The sequence below is a fragment of the Archocentrus centrarchus genome, chromosome 23 (genome assembly GCF_007364275.1).
Source record: "Archocentrus centrarchus isolate MPI-CPG fArcCen1 chromosome 23, fArcCen1, whole genome shotgun sequence".
In the NCBI taxonomy this organism is placed as follows: Eukaryota; Metazoa; Chordata; class Actinopteri; order Cichliformes; family Cichlidae; genus Archocentrus; species Archocentrus centrarchus.
Genome location: NC_044368.1, coordinates 4,484,083 through 4,502,887, shown reverse-complemented (window position 1 = coordinate 4,502,887; position 18,805 = coordinate 4,484,083). Strand labels below are relative to the sequence as shown.

The following is an 18,805-nucleotide window of genomic DNA, read 5'->3' as shown; positions in this document are numbered from 1 at the left end:
GCTCATAATTGAATCCATTTGCAGAGCTCTCATAGACTTATGAAGCATCAAATTTAATATTCTTAGCTGCCCTCTTGTTCTTTATGGTTAAGATACAGCCAAAGTTAGCAAGCTGCATTCATAAACTGTAGGGGTGCAACTGACACATATATTGTAATTAGTGCTTAAAAAAAGAGAGACTTAAAAAGAAAAACAAAGTCACAAAGTACAAACATCTTGGATGTAGCATTTTAAGGCACCAACAGCACAAACAGGGTGGAGAGGTACAACAAAAATAAAAGTAGGGACAAAGGCAACCCCCCCACGTATGGGGATTAATCTACAGTGGCAGTTTAAATTAAAATTATCAATAAAAGAACAACATTTTTGAAAAGAAAAACTTTGCAGCACGGCCCAAGCTGATCTTTTCTACTTTGAGAAATGACATAACATCCTTAAACCAGAAGGAAAGAAGTGGGGGATTGGACTTTCTCGCTAAGAGGAATGTAAAAGCGAGTATTTCGCATTGCAAAGATGATAACTTGAGGCCAGTGAAAGGGTTTGTGTCTGACTCCTAAAACCTCAGACAGGACGATGTTCACATTTTAAGCTCCCTTGAAGACATTTCACAGATCATGTCAGTCCATTTTATTTTGTTTGTATTCATTTCACACTGCTTCGTCCTGACATTTTTAAAGATCACCTTAAGTTGCATTTAATTAGATTTACTCCGAGTGTAGAAACCAGAATGATGGCAGCATCTCGGGCAGTAAAGCAAACGTTAGCAGTGAGATGTTGTGAGGTCAGCGGTTCGGCTCCTGGTTCTGATCTCTTGAGGCTTTATTTTTTATTTTTATTTCTTGTTTAACACTTTATTTCAGAAAGGAATCTGGTGCTTTTGCATATAACCAAAGAATAATTTGGATGAGAGTTACCATAAAAAGCAGCTTTATTTATAGTAAAGAAGGAAGAAAAAAGTGCAAGAGGAAACTTCAGTGTAACAGCGTGACTCTGACATCGCAGAGGCTTCCATATGAGGATGCTATAAGAAAAGCAGCATAAAAACACCTGAAAAAACTCAAAACTCAAAGGTATGACATTTAGAAATGATCACAGAAAGGCAGCAGATTTAAAGGTTAACTGGGTTAGCTGTCTCAGGCATTTCTCTGTGTTATGTTATGTGTTTTCTGCTCTGCTGTTGGTTTCTGGTCACCAGTTCTCGCTTTGACGCATTGGGGCTAACCCTCTTAGTGCTCTTTAAAGAGGGGCTTTACAAACTCAGGAAAACTGGGCACATACTTTGGTGTCCCGTGGTGTGAGTGCTGTTTCCAGCGCTTTGAAAAAAAATGAGAAAATGTTCGAGCCGGTCTTTAGAGCCAACGCACAGATCACAGACGCACAACCAGACTCTAAACCAGTCGTTGTGTTTTGTGGTCACTGAGCGTAAATATGAGAGAGAGGAGATGTGGTGCTTTGTACTCTTTACACAATACATCAACTCTAGGGTGTCGATACTGTGGAGAAAAGCAGGCATAACCCAGTCAAGCATGTGTGTCTAACCTGTGTGTGTGTGTGTGTGTGTGTGTGTGTGTGTGTGTGTGTGTGTGTGTGTGTGTGTGTGTGTGTGTGTGTTCCTCCTCAGCTCTCTGCTACAGCAGCTGCAGTCTCTCCAGGCAGTCGTGGCAGGAAAAGTTCCCAAGTCCTGCAGGGTGATTGGCACCCAGACATCGTCATGCTTAATGGTACATGTGTGTGTGTGTCTGTGTGTGTGTGCGCGCGCGCATACTAACAAGAGATTGTGCTGAAGAAACATTGATTAAAATATTGAATTGGAAACATCTGCTTCCATCATTAATTAGCAGCTTAGCATTATGTGTGATTCGTAATTGATTTACCTCTCACTCACTCACTCCCTCCCTCTTTCCCTCCCTCCTTCTCTCCCTCCCTACACCCTTCTTCTTCTTCTGCTTCTTCTTCTTGTGTCTCTGTAGGTGGTTGTGTTGTGTTTCGCTCTGTTTTTGGGGAGTTTTTATCCCAGCAGTTTCACGTCGTGCTCCTCCATCACTGAAACAGGCCTCGCTTCCAAACAGCTGGATGTCAAAGACTCCTACACAGCCACAGGTAGTCACACTCACTGACCCACCCTCTATACACACATTTAATGCACCTTACTTAGCTCAGTTACAGTGTATTTTAGCAAAGCAGATTAACTGTATCAGCTTAATTATTTAGAAATTAAATGCAATAAAATAATATTGTCAGGACTGTTAAATAGTGTCATTTTCAGAAGTCAAATCTTAATAGGCAAACTCTGCTTTACATGCTGTAGCATATAACTTTAAAGCTGCTCTAACAAATATATGCAAATAACAGGGACTCAGGTATGTCTATTGACTGTATATAAAAGATGGTTGGTGCTTCTAGGGCTGACAGTGAATTTATGCTTCTGCATTAAAGCTCCACAGTATGTAGATCAGAGCCACAAACTCTCCTGAAATCCTACCCCATCACCTGACGTGCACCTCTGTTGACATGAAACTACACATCACGTCACAGCCCACAATGACTGTGATTGGCTTGTTCAGTACCGTTATTTCCCTCTGTGTATTTTCAGCTACTTTTTCTTTTCCCGCCATTATTTGAATTAACTGGAAGAGAATGGATGCCGACTAGTTTTTTGGCACGCAGACACATGACGTGATAGTATAAATGGTGGCAGCGATGTTGGCCATTCGTTTAGGCTACATTGTGACCCCTTTTTTATTGAAAAACAGACGAAATAAGCAGGGTCTGTTTTAGGGCGTGGCTACCAGTGTCCCTTTATTTCTCAGTGAGCTCCACCCCTCCCATGTAACATCCCGTTTCAAGAATAAAATTTGTGACAGTGATGCTGATCTTGAGGTTTTAAACTGGGAGTCGACACCCACGAACAGGTGATCTCACAGCGGCTGTGTCCATCTTTTATATACAGTCTATGGGAATGTTGAATGGGTCACTCATAATAAAGAAACTTTAAAGAATTCCCCACAGATAGCCTCATCTTTTGAGTGTTTTTAGCATGTTTGGTTTTGAGCCCCTGATGTTTTGGTTCATCCTCTTGGCTCTCAGTTGCAACAGTCTGGTTTTCTCCGTGAAAACAAACAAACAGCAAAATATGGACACAAACTTCAAATAACCCAAGAGGTTTTTCAAGCAGCTGTTTGCAGATGGTGTGAAATAGAGACTTAGAGCATGGTTAAGTTTATACAGAAATACTTACATTTTCAATATTAATCAGTTATTCACACGTATGGAGCTGAGATGGACCACCAAAGTGCAAATTTTTGGAAGTGGACACACACCCACAGTTAGTCACTTTTCCTGGAGTTTTCAGCTTAAGTGACCTGCCCTGCTGTTTCCATTGTAATGAATCATTAGTTCCCAGCTATTAAACTTTGGTGGTCCATTATAACATTGCCACTAATCAGATGCCTCCTACAGCTACAGAGACTGATTAGTAGCGTTGACCTTTCACTGCATCCTCTCTGCTTCCTCCCACATGTATACACTTTTTCCTTTGTAAGAGAAACCAGATATAATTTTCTTAACAATCAAATTCAGTTTCCTCTCCCATCCTGCCCACACTCACATCCACACACAAACCGACATGCTGCACAGTTTTATTCGCGAGGCAGACAATAACATGTGGTGCTGTAATGTTATGAGGTGTGTGTGTGTGGGCTGGTGAGTGAGTGTGTGGTACTTAAACTTTATTTCCCTGATACCCCATAGTTATAGTTTCTTCTTACATTGTGGCGTGCCTAAAAATGAAGTAATGGTACCCCCCCCTTTCAGTTAAGTCGAGGAGTCTGCTATCAACCTTCGAAGACGAGCAGCCACACCTCCTCGGTCTGGGGGGCGAATATCCCGACCAATGGGAGGACACGCCGGCCGTCGTGATGGCAGCGTGGCGTCACTCAGAGCAGCAGAAACTTGAGGTGGAGTCCACCAGGATGGAAACACACCCACCTTTCAGGAATAAAAGCAACGATACACAGACGTCAAAAAACCTGCTGCTTGACCTGCACAGGTAAACACACACGATGGTGAGGAATGCTCTGAGGATGATGAGGGTAGGGGGAATAATCAGAAGAGCTGTGTATGTGAAATACATGAACTCACAGGTGTGAGGTGTGATCAGAAAGTGCTGTGGCTATAAAAATCTAAAACCAAGCCCGACTAAAAGGTCGGCTGATTGTGGCATGTTACTCCACTGCCAGTGTTCCTGCTCCACTTTGACCTCATGTCCTTGCATATGTATATCTGTCATTTCTTCAGTCTTGAACAGAGAGAAAACATCAACCTCTATGTCAAACTGTTGAATCTGGCCTACCATCTAGCATCCGGTTTTATCATCCTTATTACCCGTCTGTGGGTATCTGCTGATGTCAAGTACTAATGTGATACCAGTGTTAACAATCTGTATCCCTCACTGTGAGGAAGAGGCTGTGATGAAGGTGCAACTTTTTGATCAAACCTTGTACTCTGTGTGCTAATACGTTTTATTGCAATAGGAACATTTTTACGCTATATCAACCCAGCTGATCCAACTCAGGTGGATCCAAATCCAGATTTCACATCTGAACCCGCCTTTGTGTCGTGTCTCTCAGGTCTCTGGAGCAGAGGACGAATGAGAGCAGGAGTAAAGTGATAGAGCTGGAGAGAACTGTCAACGAGACCTCCTGAGATTTACATTAACACACACACAGACAGACACACCCTTCCTCCTTTACACCCTATGATGACCTTTGACCCCCCTCCCCTCTCTGGAGCATGGTTCAGTGTCCTGGAAGCCTCATATAGAAGCTTCCACTGCTGATATTTTAAGGTCATTTTTAAAATGCCATCTCTGCTTAATCAGATACACTGTAATGGTAGAAAGAATAAAATAGAGAGGCACTGGTTGCCTTAATTTCTGAACTAAAGTTGCACTGAATAGTTTTTTGAAGAGTCAGCTTAGCAGTTGTAGTTGTTTTAATTGATCTGGCTTGAGACACTGTGCTGAAAAATCACCTTTAGAGAATTCAAAGAGAGAATAATGTAAGTGTGGCATTTATCGGAGGGGTAATTATATTAAAAGATGACATGTGAGGCTTTTTACAGGACACTGATGAGAACCTTTTATATTTATAGAAACTTGTTTTTTCAAAATTTATTGCTCTTTGTAGCTATTAAATGTTTTTATTTCATTCCAGTAATGCGTACAGCCCATTTTTATACTTGTTTGTGTTCAGACTGTATTTTGTGTTTTTATTTTATTGTACTCTTGTTTTTTTTTTTTTGTTTGTTTTTTTTAAATATATATATTGTTCTTATTTGTTTTCTGAGAGCTTAGCTTGGGGGTCCTGCACTCATTTGAAAAGGTTTTTAACTGCGTAAAAACAAACAAACAAAACAAACAATCCGCACTCTTCCTGTTTCCTAAAGTAAACACTGACTGAAATGTTAAAACCCGACCCAGCGTGGGTTATTCTTTACCACAAATGTTCATATTTGACATGCGGGGACCCCGTTAGCTGGTCTTCAGACTCATGGCTTAGTTCTGTCACCGTGAAGCTGATATTTGAGATGTGGCTTCCCGTTTTATTTTTGCTCATTTATAGGTCACATTTGCCCATCTGACCACAAAACACAAAGAGACAAATGAGAAGACTGATACCACTGTTATACCTGCATGCTCAGTACTAATCTCGAGCTAACTGCTTCATATTTACTGTTTAAAGACTCAGCCTGTCTAGTGAAGCTTTAGCAACCTTGGGAAAGTTTCACTCTCTCCTTCATTGCCACTAGGAGCAGGGTGTCTCTGTGTGTGCTGTGAGGTGCTGCAGCAAAGCATAGCTGCCTTCAACCCTCGCACACACGCTCCAAGTGAGAGTTTTCTGTTCTTGATTAGGAATGCCCAAAATATCCTGATCTTCATGCACATTACAGAGTTAGTGAAATAAATTCTATTATCTAGATCAGCCGTTCCCAAAGTCAAGGGTTCAGAGTGTAACTATTACTACTCCACAGTGGAAGGAGCCAATGGAGGTGGTTCAGGGATCTGATGCCTCCTAGATGAAGCGTTCAGGTTCAACTGGGAAGAAATCCAGTTGAAGAGTTTATAGCCCTCGGCTGGCTTGAGAATGCCTTGATATTCCCCCCAGAAGGTCTGGGGGAGGTGACTTTCTCTGCTTAGACTGCTGCCCCCACAACCTAGACCGAGTTAAGCAGCAGAAAATGGATAGATGGATGAGTATGACCTAGTAAGGTTGGCTTTAAGTGGCTATAAGAGCACAGAGGTGTCAGTCCTTCTCATCAGACTCTATTAAAAAAATTTTTTTTAAAAAGACAACAACACACGATGAAGCCACAGATTTAATTTCTGTATCATGTTTTTTTTTTTTTTTTTTATTCTGGACATAAATCCTGCAACACCTTTGCCTTGCACACTTCAGCTATCAGCTCCAGGAGCCTTTTACAACTATTTTACAGCATTTGCCAAAAAAAATATTTCTTCTCAGAAATTAAAAAAAAGTTTCTATTTTTGTAAATATGAGTTGTTAATAAATGAGCAAGTCTAAATGTTTGTCTGGGATCTGTAGTTTGTGAACCAATCCATTATTCATTCCGACTCTATTTTGGGCTCTGTGCTGTTGATAAATTATGAACGTAATATCTCGTAGCTGCAGGCTTTGTCCCGACTTTCTGTTTAGTTTAATCCCAGATTGTGACTTTTAAATGTCCACCTAAAGTGTATTCCAGGTGGGTTTTAAATGCCTGAGCTTTGCTGCAGCATGTATGATGCAAGTCTGTAACAGTGAGTCTTTAAATTCAAGTTAACTTCAGAAGCGTTTGAAAATGCAATTTACAGCTCAGGGTTAAAAGCAACAGTTTTTGACCCAATTTACAGACTATGAAGCAGAATTTGTATTTAAAGCTTTGTAGATATGAAGAAATTGATGTCAGCCTTCAGTGACACATCTTTACACATTTCTCACTGCCCTGTCTGCCATGTAAGTGCTATGGCAGCAAAATCGAGGGAGACTCGAGATGAGCACGCTGCCCTTTTGTTACGCCATAAAACACGCAGCCAGCAGAGCGTTTTCCTAAAAGTCAGAGTTCATTTCCTTCCTGCTCCTGTGTAAAACCAGCCTTTCTGTCTTCATGCTTTCAAACAAATAAAGTATTTTCCTTAGTAAAAGCATAATATCTATGATTGTGTGTGTTCATTTGTATGTTCTGTCTCAGCCGCTGATGAAATTGGGATTTACTGTGTTTTGCTTCCCTTACACAAAGCGTACTGTGATATTGTGATTATAAGTGCCTGCATGGTATAAATATACCACCTCACCCAGTTTTATTTTGAGCTTTTGCAAATATTAGATCAGAGCAGTATTGCTGAATCTAGAACCAGATTAATATATTGGTTGGCTGATACTGTCGGTTAATAATGGGCTATTACCAGTAACTTATTCGGCACATACTGATTCAAAGTGTTGCATTTGTTTTTTTGGAGCTTTTCACTGTAATTTTAAATATGAGGTCCAGTGAGATGTCAGTGCATGTGAAGTAGGTCATCATTAGCTAAATAAACCAAAATCAACCTATGAGAGAGGGGGAAAAAACAAACACCTAACAACCTGATCTATTCTTAAAAAGAAAGAATGCACTGACCCCGAAAGACCACAGAAAACAAAGTGCATGATGACACAATTATTTCCATAGTTCAGAGAAATAACAGGCACACTCTAAAGGAGGTAGGTGTACCATTGTGAAGGTCTACAATCAAGAGGTGCCTTTATGAATGGAAATATGGAGTTTACAACAAGGTGCAAACTACTGGTTACACTCAAGAACAAGAAGGACAGGTTAGACTTTTCCAGAAAACGTCCAAGAGAGCCGACACGGTTCTGCAAAACATTCTTTGGACAGATGACACCAAGATTAACTTGTACTAAAATGATGGGAAGAGAGAGAGTAAGAGTAAAACTGCCTTTCAGTTACTGAAGACAAAACTGAATGCAGAGAGACTCACAAGGAAGTTTAATCCAGATATTTAAAATCAAGTTCCTTATTATAACAAGTGAGGGCCATTTATTTAAAATATAGCTCACAGCAACACAGATGCATACAAATATATGGGAAATACCAAAAATTTATTTAGAACCACTGCTTAGAACAGCCCTTATTTTTTTTTAATTTCTATTTTTGTGTTGTGCAATAACTGTGAATCATTTTCTCACTGAGTAAAGGTGCAGCGCTAATAAGACTGAAGTTTGCTCACAGCCATGCCGCACCAAGGGTTATGTTATGGTAATTTTGGCATGCACAATTTATTTCTTTCATTAAACTATATTATAGACAAACAATATAAACTGTAGTTTATGTCATACTAATAAGTGCAGATATTAAAAATAAGCTGATGGTCATAATTTGTTGCTAATGTCAAAGCTTCAAAGTGTTTTCTCTGCAGCTATAAATTAAGTTAGAGACAAACTCTGTTAGGACACAGAAGAGTGTTGTGGTTATCGCGCTGGCCAGTAGACGAGTTTGCATCTTCTCCATCATGACAAAGATCCGAAAATAGATAAGCAGCACTGCCTCATAATGAGGAGTGCGAATTGCTCTGACAGCCCCAAGACAATACACAGTCCCACAGTAACGCAGCCACAATGAATTCCACTAACACTCCACTGATGGTGAATCATGCTGCCATAAAATTGATATAAATAACAGAGCAGACTTTTAGAAATACAGTATGTGATAAAATGCTAGTGGCAGAGAGTCAGTGCAAACTTCAGTGAGCTGCAGTCTGATTTCACACTTTGATTCAGTATTGCAGGAGTTTCCAACCACTCTACTCATTAATTATGGATAAAAAAAATCCTTTCATCAGGGCTCACAGAGAAAGCTACTGCATTGTTTTCGCCTTGAAGTCCTGATGTGAGAGTGCTCATCAAGTTTAAAAATGAATATCACTCTTGGAGTGTTGCGTGAAAGCCAATCCTGCCGCAGGGGAGGGGGAGACAAACACTGATTGGCTATAACATTAAAACCACTGACAATGAATGTCATCAGGTCAGTAACACTGATCATTCATGTTCATTTGACATATAAATGGACTAGTTCTTATATAGCGCTTTTCTACTCAGTATGAGCACTCAAAGCGCTTATACAACCTGTTTGCATTCACCCATGCACTCCCATTCATACAAGCACTTCCATTTTTACAAAGCTAAGAACGGTCGGAGAGCAACTTGGGGTTAAGTATCTTGCCCAAGGACACATTGGCATGTAGCCCGGAGTAGCCAGGATTCGAACCGCTGACCTTCCGATCAGTAGGTGACCTGCTCTACCTACTGAGCTATACCCACCCACCTTGGCCCTGTAGTACACCAAGCACACCTATACATGGCAGCAGTATTCCCCCAGTAAACCCCAAAGACTGCCAAAGCATTCAGCTGGACTCAAACTCCCCAGATACAAATCCAACTGAGCATTCACAGGATGCACTGGAACAAGCCCCAAGGCCCATCTGACCAAAAGGATCTGCAGCTATTTCCAGGCCTTCATGGGTCAGCAATATTTAGACGGGAGAAGGATTCACAACACAATAGCAGGCAGGTGGTTTTTATGTATAAGACAGTATGTTAAAACTCTGAGTGACTAAGTCATAATGTTTTGGAAAAAATATGCACTACTAAGTCAAAAGATTTTACTTCATGGTTTTTGTAGTAATTAGTGGCTGTTTGGTCATTTTGGTTCATGTTTCCGCTGTAATTCTAGTCTGTTTTAGTTTTGTTCTTTTACTACATTTCTGGTTCCTGTCAAGTTTTTATGGAGCTTTGGATGCCTGTGCTGCTTTAGACCGAGGTTCCCATGATGCACTGAGTATTTCTTTTTCATTCACCTCTTTTCACTCTTTTTAAATACCACTTCCGCATTTATTCACAAGTTATTATTAATCTGTGACTCTCTTCCACAACATGTGTTTCGTCCTCTCTCTCCCCTCAGATGGTAGAAAGTTCTCCGCTGAGTAGAAAGGTGCCGTCTGCTCCCTTTATGTCACTTCCTGTCTTTACTTTGTAAGGTTCTGTTTTCCTGCTGTGTGTAGTTTACTTCCTGTTCTCTCTCTTTCCCTGATTTCCTGATCATTTTCAGCTGTGTTTAGTTCTTCTCTTGTTTCCTCTCCTCTCGTTACCTCTCTTATATATTGTCTTGGTCTTCCCTTATACTTTGAGTTGTCTGTCCTTGTAGTAGAGTATTCCCTGTATTGGTATTCCTAGAGTTTTCTAATTCTGGATTCCCTGTGCTTCTTGTGTATTTACATCCCAAGTGAGTTTTGGATTTTTGGATTCCCTGACTTATAAACTGTTTATCCCTAGATGTTGGACTTTGTAGTTCCTAGACTTAACAGCATGACAACCTTGTAAAGGTTTCACCTCTGTTTTCTACGTTGTGCATTTGTGTTCCCAAATTAATCCACCATCCACGGAGCCTTTTCTATGACACTGTGACATTTTCAGTTATAAGATGCTAAGCTGCTACTAAATTATGAAACAGTCTAAGTCAAAAATATTTCCATATCAAAGCTAAATAAATTTGAGCAGCATTGGTTCAAGAGGTACAGGTATGGGAATGTTGGTGTATCAGTCCCTGTCTCCTCCAGTCTCCATGCATGCAACACAAGTGTTGTATAAAGTTTGTGTAAATAGGTGAATGAGGCTTTCAGTATAAAGTGCTCCGAGTGGTCAATAAGATGTGAGGAGTGCTGTAATTTGCAGTCCTTTTTTTCTGTAATCATTGCCTCTGTCAGACCAAACAAGCAGCACTTACCAAACGTAAGCAGCACACCGATGGAGCCTCACAGCAATCAGCCGATAATAACATACCGACACAAACAATTTTTACTACTGGCAAATGTCCAGATGACGCAGCTTAGCAAAAATATTTAGTCCCCAAACATGTTTTTCCATCAATAAATATCCACTGATGGCTGCAGCACTATTTAAAGTTTTGCAGATATCCTCATTTTAAGCCTAACTCTGATTCATATGTAAACATTTCAGAAAAGTTTTTTTTTAATTGAGATTAAAAAAATATTTACGTAAATGCTGTGAAAAGAAAATGACTGTGACAGAGGGAAAATGAGACTGAGAGGGAAACAGAGAAGAGAGCAAGGGCTTACGAAACAAAGCAAAAATCACCGACGGTACTATTTTACTTGCAGGTGTTAACTTGTAATTCTTATAAGTATTTGCTGGGTGTATATTTAAAATATTACGCCAAAACCACAGACTGCATACAAATGATGGAAATGGCTACTGTGACATCATCCACTGGCTTCAAACTTAGCGTTTTATAAGCGTCAGTGTGGGTGGACTCATAATGTGACCATATTTGTGTGAGAGAGTATAGGTGTAAGTTATCAGCTGACTCTAGCAAGCTTGATTAGCCAGCATTCATCCATAAACTGCACAGGTGCAACAAATAGATATGGCTACATGCTAATTAAGTAACTCTAAAGATGGAGACACTTTTGGAGTTGGCCTCAAGTGGCCACTTGAGGAATTGCAGTTACTGAGTCACAGGCACGTTATACATGTTAAAATGTCCAAAGCAGGAGAATATGTTGACATCCTATCGTATGCTTCTGATGGTGGACATTATCAGCTGTAGAACTGCAGACTGAGAGATTCTGCAGCTGAAAATGAGACACCTCACCACCCTGACAGGACTTAGCACAGAACAGCAGCCCAAAGAACAAAAGCCTAAAAACAGAGCTCATCATCTTCTATTTCATCTTTGAAGTTGGCTGCAGTACTGATGGATGTATTTCACACAACAGTGCTCACTTCTTCTGGGGGATTTCCCTGGAACAGACACAGTCCAGAGAGGCAGACTCACTGCTGACAGAAACCGGATCGCTAAGCAAGCCACTTTTGTAGTTTCTCATTTATCAACCAGGGGCTCTGTTTGAAAGGCGAATCTGTTGCCAAAAATCTTGCGGTACTGAGAAAACCACTCAGCTCAAGAGTTTCAATAAGAGTATTTTAAACTAGAGTTCTAACACATATATACTGAATTTTTAAAATTTAATTAGGGGACATGAGGCTTTTTGTGTGGAAGCACATAAGAGACAATTTTAAATTTTGAATCATATATTTTATTCTTCTTCTACTGATGATTCTCATTACTGTCATAGAGAAGCACAGTTTTGTACACTGGTATTTTCTAGACTATATAGAGGTAAAAAAGAAAAGTTGCACACACAGAGATTAAGGGTATGTTATTGATTGTTCGTTTGGATTGCTGACTTGGAGTCGGGTGTAGAGTGCGAGCTGCCCATTGGGCCCCTTTTGGTAAGCAGAACTGGAGCTGCAGGTCCAGGCCGCCCCTATACCTGATGGGGCACCTGGCACCCTCAGGTTTTTCTATCGATGTCAGGGAAAGTGGTTACGATCAGGAGGCCATTGTTGGGCCCGAACATGAGGTATTGAAGCCAAAAGAGGCCCCATGGGTCACGAGCATCTTTTAAAAATTCCAGGTGGGACTAAATGTAATTAAGGAGGGGGTGAAACATGAAAATATGTATTCAGTTTTAGTTTGGATTGTGTTTAGTTGATCAGATTATGCCGTACAATTCTATGGTTTTCGTATCAGTTATTAGCAGTATAGAAAAGAAGCTGCTGGTGGAAGCCAGCGCCACATGTGGTCAACAGTTTTTTTAGTTTTTAATGTTTGCTGTGAGTTCATCAGCTCCTTTCTTTCTTCCTGTAATTCTAACAAAAAATTCAGATGTGGAGAATTTTAAAAAACAAAACAAAAAGCCTGATTTATTCAGGTTTGCACAAATTTTAGTGGCACAATTCAACAATTAAAGTTCAAAATGAAAAAGTCACCAGTTCCTGAAAAACTGAGGACAATGAGCTTCATAAGGACTAATGGCAGATATTTTTCTGCTGGACTGGATGGAATTGGAGTACACAGGTATACCTAATGAAGTGGTGCCTATCTTTATCTTAGCACATGCAACCCAGTTGACACTATGACAATATCAACTGGAGTGATCACATGTATATCCACTGAGTAATTTGAGGGGATAAAGACAGATTTTTCCCTGCAGACTTAAAAAGCAAACAAAGGTTTTTTTAAGGTCAGGAATAATTTCCCTGATGGTCTGGTGCAGTGGAGTGAAAAAGGACAGATGTGGCCTGATGTTTCACAGGGAGACTGACAGCAAACTGTAGGAAGCAAAGTGGCACGATGAAGGTGGAAAGGCAGCATGTTAACATGATGACAGATCTGACATTCAGAGTCTCTGAGAACATATGGACTCTGTGTGTGTGTGTGTGTGTGTGTGTGTGTGTGTGTGTGTGTGTGTGTGTGTGATTATACTTTGAGAGCGAGATGCTGAGTGTGCATGTGTTGGTGCATGTACGCTTACCCTCTGGCCTACTTTCTCACTGATGATGCTGCAGAGAGGAGGAGGACGAGGGAGTATCCCACAATGCCACGCTGCTCACCCCATGGGCCATGTGGATGGATAGAAGGATAGATGGATGGATACATGGATGCTGGAGTCAGTCAAGGTCCGCACACACTGAACGTGTTTACTGTCACCGCCCTCTCAGGAGCTCGCGCTTTTGCAGTTTGTAAACCTGTGTCATATCACACAGAATAAAACACCTGACTTCCGGGTGAGTATTTCGAAATAATTTTTAAAAATCTTTTAAATGAAAGCTTGTTTAGCATTCTTAACTTGTGAATAAAACAAACAAAAAACAAAAAAAAAAAACAAAACAAAAAAAAAAAAAACAACTGCATGGGTTATGAAGTTTCTTAATGTGCAATAAACGTGGAGAAACAAATTTCATTTATAACATTTGTGCAGGAACTCATGCTTTTTTTATTATTATTATTTTAGCATTTTATTTATTATTTTTTTGTTTGCCAGCTGTAAAATTAATAGGTATTTTTGGGCTCATTTCACTAAGAAAACTGCTTAAAATATGCAAAGTTGAAGGGGGAAAAGGAAGAAAAAGAGCTTAAACTCCTTTTATATTTAAAAATGAGTGGAAACACTAATATAGAAAATAAAGAAATTATATCTGTATGCATAAATAACGGTTAGCTTATTTAAAAGACTATATCACTTCGCTTTATGATCATGATTTTACGTCAACAAGAAAAATTTTTTTAGGGGCTTTTATTTTGAAGGTAGGGCTCTCCACGTCCTCGGTGGCGCGCGCAGCTTGCCGTCGCTCGCTCGCAGTTGGACTCGGGGCTCGTGAGTGCAGTTCGGGCTGTTGTCCAGGCGGCTGCGCACGCTGCCGTACCGGCCGCAGTATATAAAGGCGGTCACGGTTAGAGACCACAACAGTGAAGTCGCTCAACGCGTAATAACGTATATCACCCTGAAGTAGTCACACACTCCTTTTCACCGCCGGCATCCGCGTCCCCTCAGTAGCTGGAGGAGAGGGGGGTCCAGCGCGGGGTGACACAGCGAGGAGCGACCAGCATGGACCCCCAAGCGAAAGATCGCACCAGCCCGGCGGCGGGGGGCTTCAGCAGTCGCCCGGCCTCTCTTGGAGCCGACGGGGGTGACTCTGAGTCCGGAGCCGGCTCGGAAGAGGCTGCCGTGGGCTGCTGCAGCGATACGTTCAGCAGCCTGCCCGACATGGAGCAGGAGACTCTGGAGGAGAAATTAAGGGGACTGGCGTTCAGAAAACAGACGTCGTATCGGTGAGTGGGGGGAGCTGGGAGGATGCTTGGGTGGGATACTGGTCAGAGGAGGATGTGTTGGTGCATTTATTTCACTGCCCCTATGCTTAATTTACATGTAAAAGGCTAATGCAGCTGCAAGCATTACATCCATGCTAGCTAAATCTTGTAAACATAACCACAGGAAAGGACACAAACTGAATGAGGGCTGCAGACTTGAGCTGAAAAGCTCTCACATGTTATGGTATGATAGCTCTGGCTTGTCCCAGGCTGTGCTCACGCTGCTGCTGTTGACAGCCCCAGCACTGATATGCACACAAAAGCCAGGGCATTTTAGCTCCATCACTGATGGATCAAAACAATTTTAAATACACAACAATGTGTGCATTTCCCTGTGGTGTTGGAGCGGTGTGAAGGAGGGGGAGGGAGTGAAACTGTATTGATTTGTGAGCTGTCTGTCTGTATGTGTGTGTCTGTGTGTGAATGCCAGCAGCGTCCTGACACCCCAGTGCGACTGGCAGCTGCTGTTGATAGTGAAAAGTGTCCAGATCCCAAGCACACACACACACACACACACAGCACACAGCAGTTTTGCTTGTCAGATGTCATCATCTATTTATCTGTCTATCTCGTCTGTCCATCTAGCCTCTGTGTTAATGTGTCTGCTGGAAATGATCTGCAGTTGGGGGTCAAATCAATCATTTCAGCTTGTTTGTGTTTGACTAACTTGTTTGTGTCTGATTTGGGGCAATGTGACAAAATTAAGTGATTTTTACCAATCAGATGGCGCCTAAATCTGTCGGTACCGTTAAAACTTTGCCTTGGAAACGTCATGTGAAAGTGCCATGACCTCTAATCTGTTTATTTTGTACTCATATGTACTGATTTGTATCATGAAATGAATATTTTCCTCTTTCAGAGTGCGATCGAGTTCACATTTGGAGGTGGGAGGGTTTGTGCGGTGGTTGAGTGAATCATTTTTGCAACTTGCACTGTAGACTAAAGTTCAGCTCATCACACATCGCAGATTTTAATCAATTTTAAACGACTTTGTTTTTAGTTTAGGGATTAAAAACTACTTGGTTAGATTGGGGAACATAAAACTGCTTGGTTAGGTTTAGTAAATGAAATCTACTCTGTTAAGGGAATAAAATCTACCTGGTTAGATTTAGGCATTTCAAATCTACTCAGTTTAGAAAAATATAATGGTTTGGGTTAAAACTGATCGATTGCCACTTCTTTAAAACTTTTCTCTTGGTTGCCACGGTGACGTATCCCTGCTGATGAGTATGTGCTGCAGACACAAAGTATTGAAGTGTTACTGACTTCAACAAATAGCTTCACAATTCGTCTCCATGAACAGAAAAGAATAAAATCTCTAAATTTAAAAATTAAGGCTACATTTGGTAAATTTAATTGTTTTTTAAAAAAAATCTATTAAGCCTTTTATGCCCCCATTAATTAATGACCCAGTCAGATTAAATATGCCCCATATAAACACATTACAGTTGAATAAACTGTTTTTTTTTCCTTTCTTTTTTTGAGGAATGCAAATGATCTCATTTTTAAAAGGGCTGGTACATTATTATAATCCTATTACAATCCATTTGACAGATGATAATTACCTCTTTCCTTTCTTTTTTGTTTGTTTGTTTGGAGTGTGTGATCTTTTTAAACACCCACACGAGTTGCATGCATTGTGAGGCAAAGACAGCAGAGACTCGCGGCTCTTTCGTGTTTATCGTATCATCATTTACGGAGTCTCTGTTCCGAGGGGGAACCATCTTTGGTTAAGTGAGGTTTCCAGGAGATTGTGCTTCCTGGGGAGTGCCGCAGCTGGTTTGCCTTCTTCCAATTTTATGACTGCAGGAGTAGTTTGTTGTGATAAAAGCGTTGCCTCAGTAGAGAATACAGCAGTAAACAGGTGCATTGATGGATTTGGTGCGCTGAACATATCAAACCCTCATCTGCTTTATGGACTCTGGAGGAAAGGCTGATGTCATGTGAAGAATCGTGTTCAGCCAGCAGAAGTCTTAGTTGGCAGGAGTTGCATTATTATGTGACAGTCATGGAAATTGTGGTGTTTATTTGCTCAATGTGAATCCAGTTTATTGTGTTTAATCCAGTCAGATTTAACAAGTCAAATGTTCATAAGTGGTACACAGGGGGTTTTTAGTGACGCTCCAGAGATTTTCTGCCTGTGAGCGTGTGAGGAGTCGTCAGTGTTTGACATTCTGGGTTCTTTAATCACGCTTCTGGCTTCCTGTGGTTACGAAAACAAAATAATTGTTTTGCATTCATTTATTTTCACACCCCAGCCACACAGGCCTAAAGACCAGTCATTTACTCCATGTAACCGCTGGTTAAAGACAGCGGAGACTCCAAGACCAGTTGGGGAGTGGTTGTTGGAGGTTGCTTGCTCTCACTGGGTGAAACTGGTTTGTAAACAAGTATACAGCGCTGCATCGAAAAGCTTATTATTGCTTTGGTTGCTGGCAGATTGTTGTGGTTGAACTGGGTTAACAACAACTTTATTGTCACATATACATGCAGTGAAATTTAATCTCTGCATTTAACCCATCACACATGCAGCACATAGCACAGACAGCACAACATGGGGCAGCTAGAAAGTAGGGGAGCAACTGGTGGGGTTAAGGGCCTTGCTCAAGGGCTCACCACCCTCACCACCTCAATTAATGGAAGCTAAAGTTTAGTTTTATCTGATAGTCTTCTTACCCTCATATATATATTTCAAGTTTTCTTATTGATAAACTTAAACAATATTAGCCAATCACATTTTTAAGTTTAGTAAACACACACTTTTTCCAAAGTCTGAGTAATTTTGATTATAATTCTTATCATAATTGAGCACTTCCTACTGTCAAAGACAGAACTTACCGTGTTATATCAGAATGAGGTGGTTTAGTTCAGTAGTTGGTTTCTTTGATTTATTATAGGAGTACTTCTTTGCATTGACTTTAGACTGGCTGAAAGTAGTTGAATCCAAGACTTTTTTATATTAAAAGAAATTGGAGCAATTTGGAGGTGTTTCACTAGGTTATTAGGCAATAGTTTTAGTAGTCTGTCCTGCTTAAGATTGTTCTGGTTGCTCTCCTGGTTGACACGGGTTCATTTGACATCTTAAAATGCTGAATTTACAAAGCACACTACCAGAAAAAACAAAACAAAATCAAAAACCAGGTTCTTGTGCGTAGGTCTGCAAGAGCTGTAAAATATAAAGGCTATATGTTAGCAGAAAACAGCCATATGTGCTGTTTGCAGAAGCAGTTATGATCTTGAGTTATGTGTTAATGTTAAGGCATCTCTTGCTGCTCTGTGAATTTGTGCAGAATTTGCACTGCTGTTGCCACCTTTAGATTTTATTGTTGTGAAAAAGTCTGTTGTAATTTGAATTGTGATCTTTTTTTCCCTTCATCAAGTAGTTTTAATCCCTAAACTTGACCACTCAGCAAGTGAAAATGAAACACAGTCACATGAGGCTCAAAAGTGGACTTTGTATTATTTTTGTTGTTGTTCTTGTGTTTTAAAATATTTTTTTTTTGTTGAAGCACAAGCCTTCTATATGCTATGCTGTATACTAGTTTATTAGAGGCTTCTGGTGTAGAGAGGTGATATGGAGATAATTGGTTCAGTAAATCTTGTGTTATAAATGCAAATACATGTTTCATTTTAGTCTGTGGTTTTGAGATGAAATTTTGGCAAATGCATTTACTGTTTTGTGCTGGTTATCACCCAGACTGGTTACTGACACTGGCTCAGACTTGGTTGAGCGAAACAGTTGGAAACCAGAAGGCTCCCAGTACCAAAACTCTGCTCTACAGCTATATTCCTGATATATACCTGCAGACATATACTCTATATATTAGTATAGAGAGTAAATTGGAATATTGCGTTAGGATTGAGAGTAAAACTCATGGGAGGAAAGTGGAGTAGATAAAAGACTAACATGAAACAAATAATGACCATGTAAAAGGTGAAAATTGTTCCGTCCATGTCCACCCCGTCCTTTGGAGCTCCTTCCAGTTGTTTTTATTTAGTGCTCATAAACTGTAAATGGCTT

General features: G+C 40.5%; 2 protein-coding genes across 5 annotated transcripts in view; both read left to right on the top strand.

Moving 5' to 3' along the window:
* creb3l2 (cAMP responsive element binding protein 3-like 2) overlaps positions 1 to 7,204 on the top strand; it is a 34,187-nt gene extending 26,983 nt beyond the window's left edge. The window contains exons 9-12 of one of the 2 annotated variants that reach the window (XM_030720648.1): positions 1,622 to 1,721; positions 1,971 to 2,100; positions 3,814 to 4,064; positions 4,629 to 7,204. In XM_030720648.1, the coding sequence (XP_030576508.1) occupies positions 1,622 to 1,721; positions 1,971 to 2,100; positions 3,814 to 4,052 (469 nt within the window). In that variant the 3' untranslated portion in view covers positions 4,053 to 4,064; positions 4,629 to 7,204. The remainder of the gene's footprint in view (positions 1 to 1,621; positions 1,722 to 1,970; positions 2,101 to 3,813; positions 4,065 to 4,628) is intronic. The other variant, XM_030720647.1, reaches the window with a different exon arrangement.
* Positions 7,205 to 14,286: 7,082 nt separating this feature from the next.
* The window catches only part of dgki (diacylglycerol kinase, iota), a 92,302-nt gene continuing 87,783 nt past the window's right edge, over positions 14,287 to 18,805 (top strand). For all 3 annotated transcript variants that reach the window (XM_030720005.1, XM_030720004.1, XM_030720003.1), the window contains exon 1: positions 14,287 to 14,745. In XM_030720005.1, the coding sequence (XP_030575865.1) occupies positions 14,522 to 14,745 (224 nt within the window). In that variant the 5' untranslated portion in view covers positions 14,287 to 14,521. The remainder of the gene's footprint in view (positions 14,746 to 18,805) is intronic.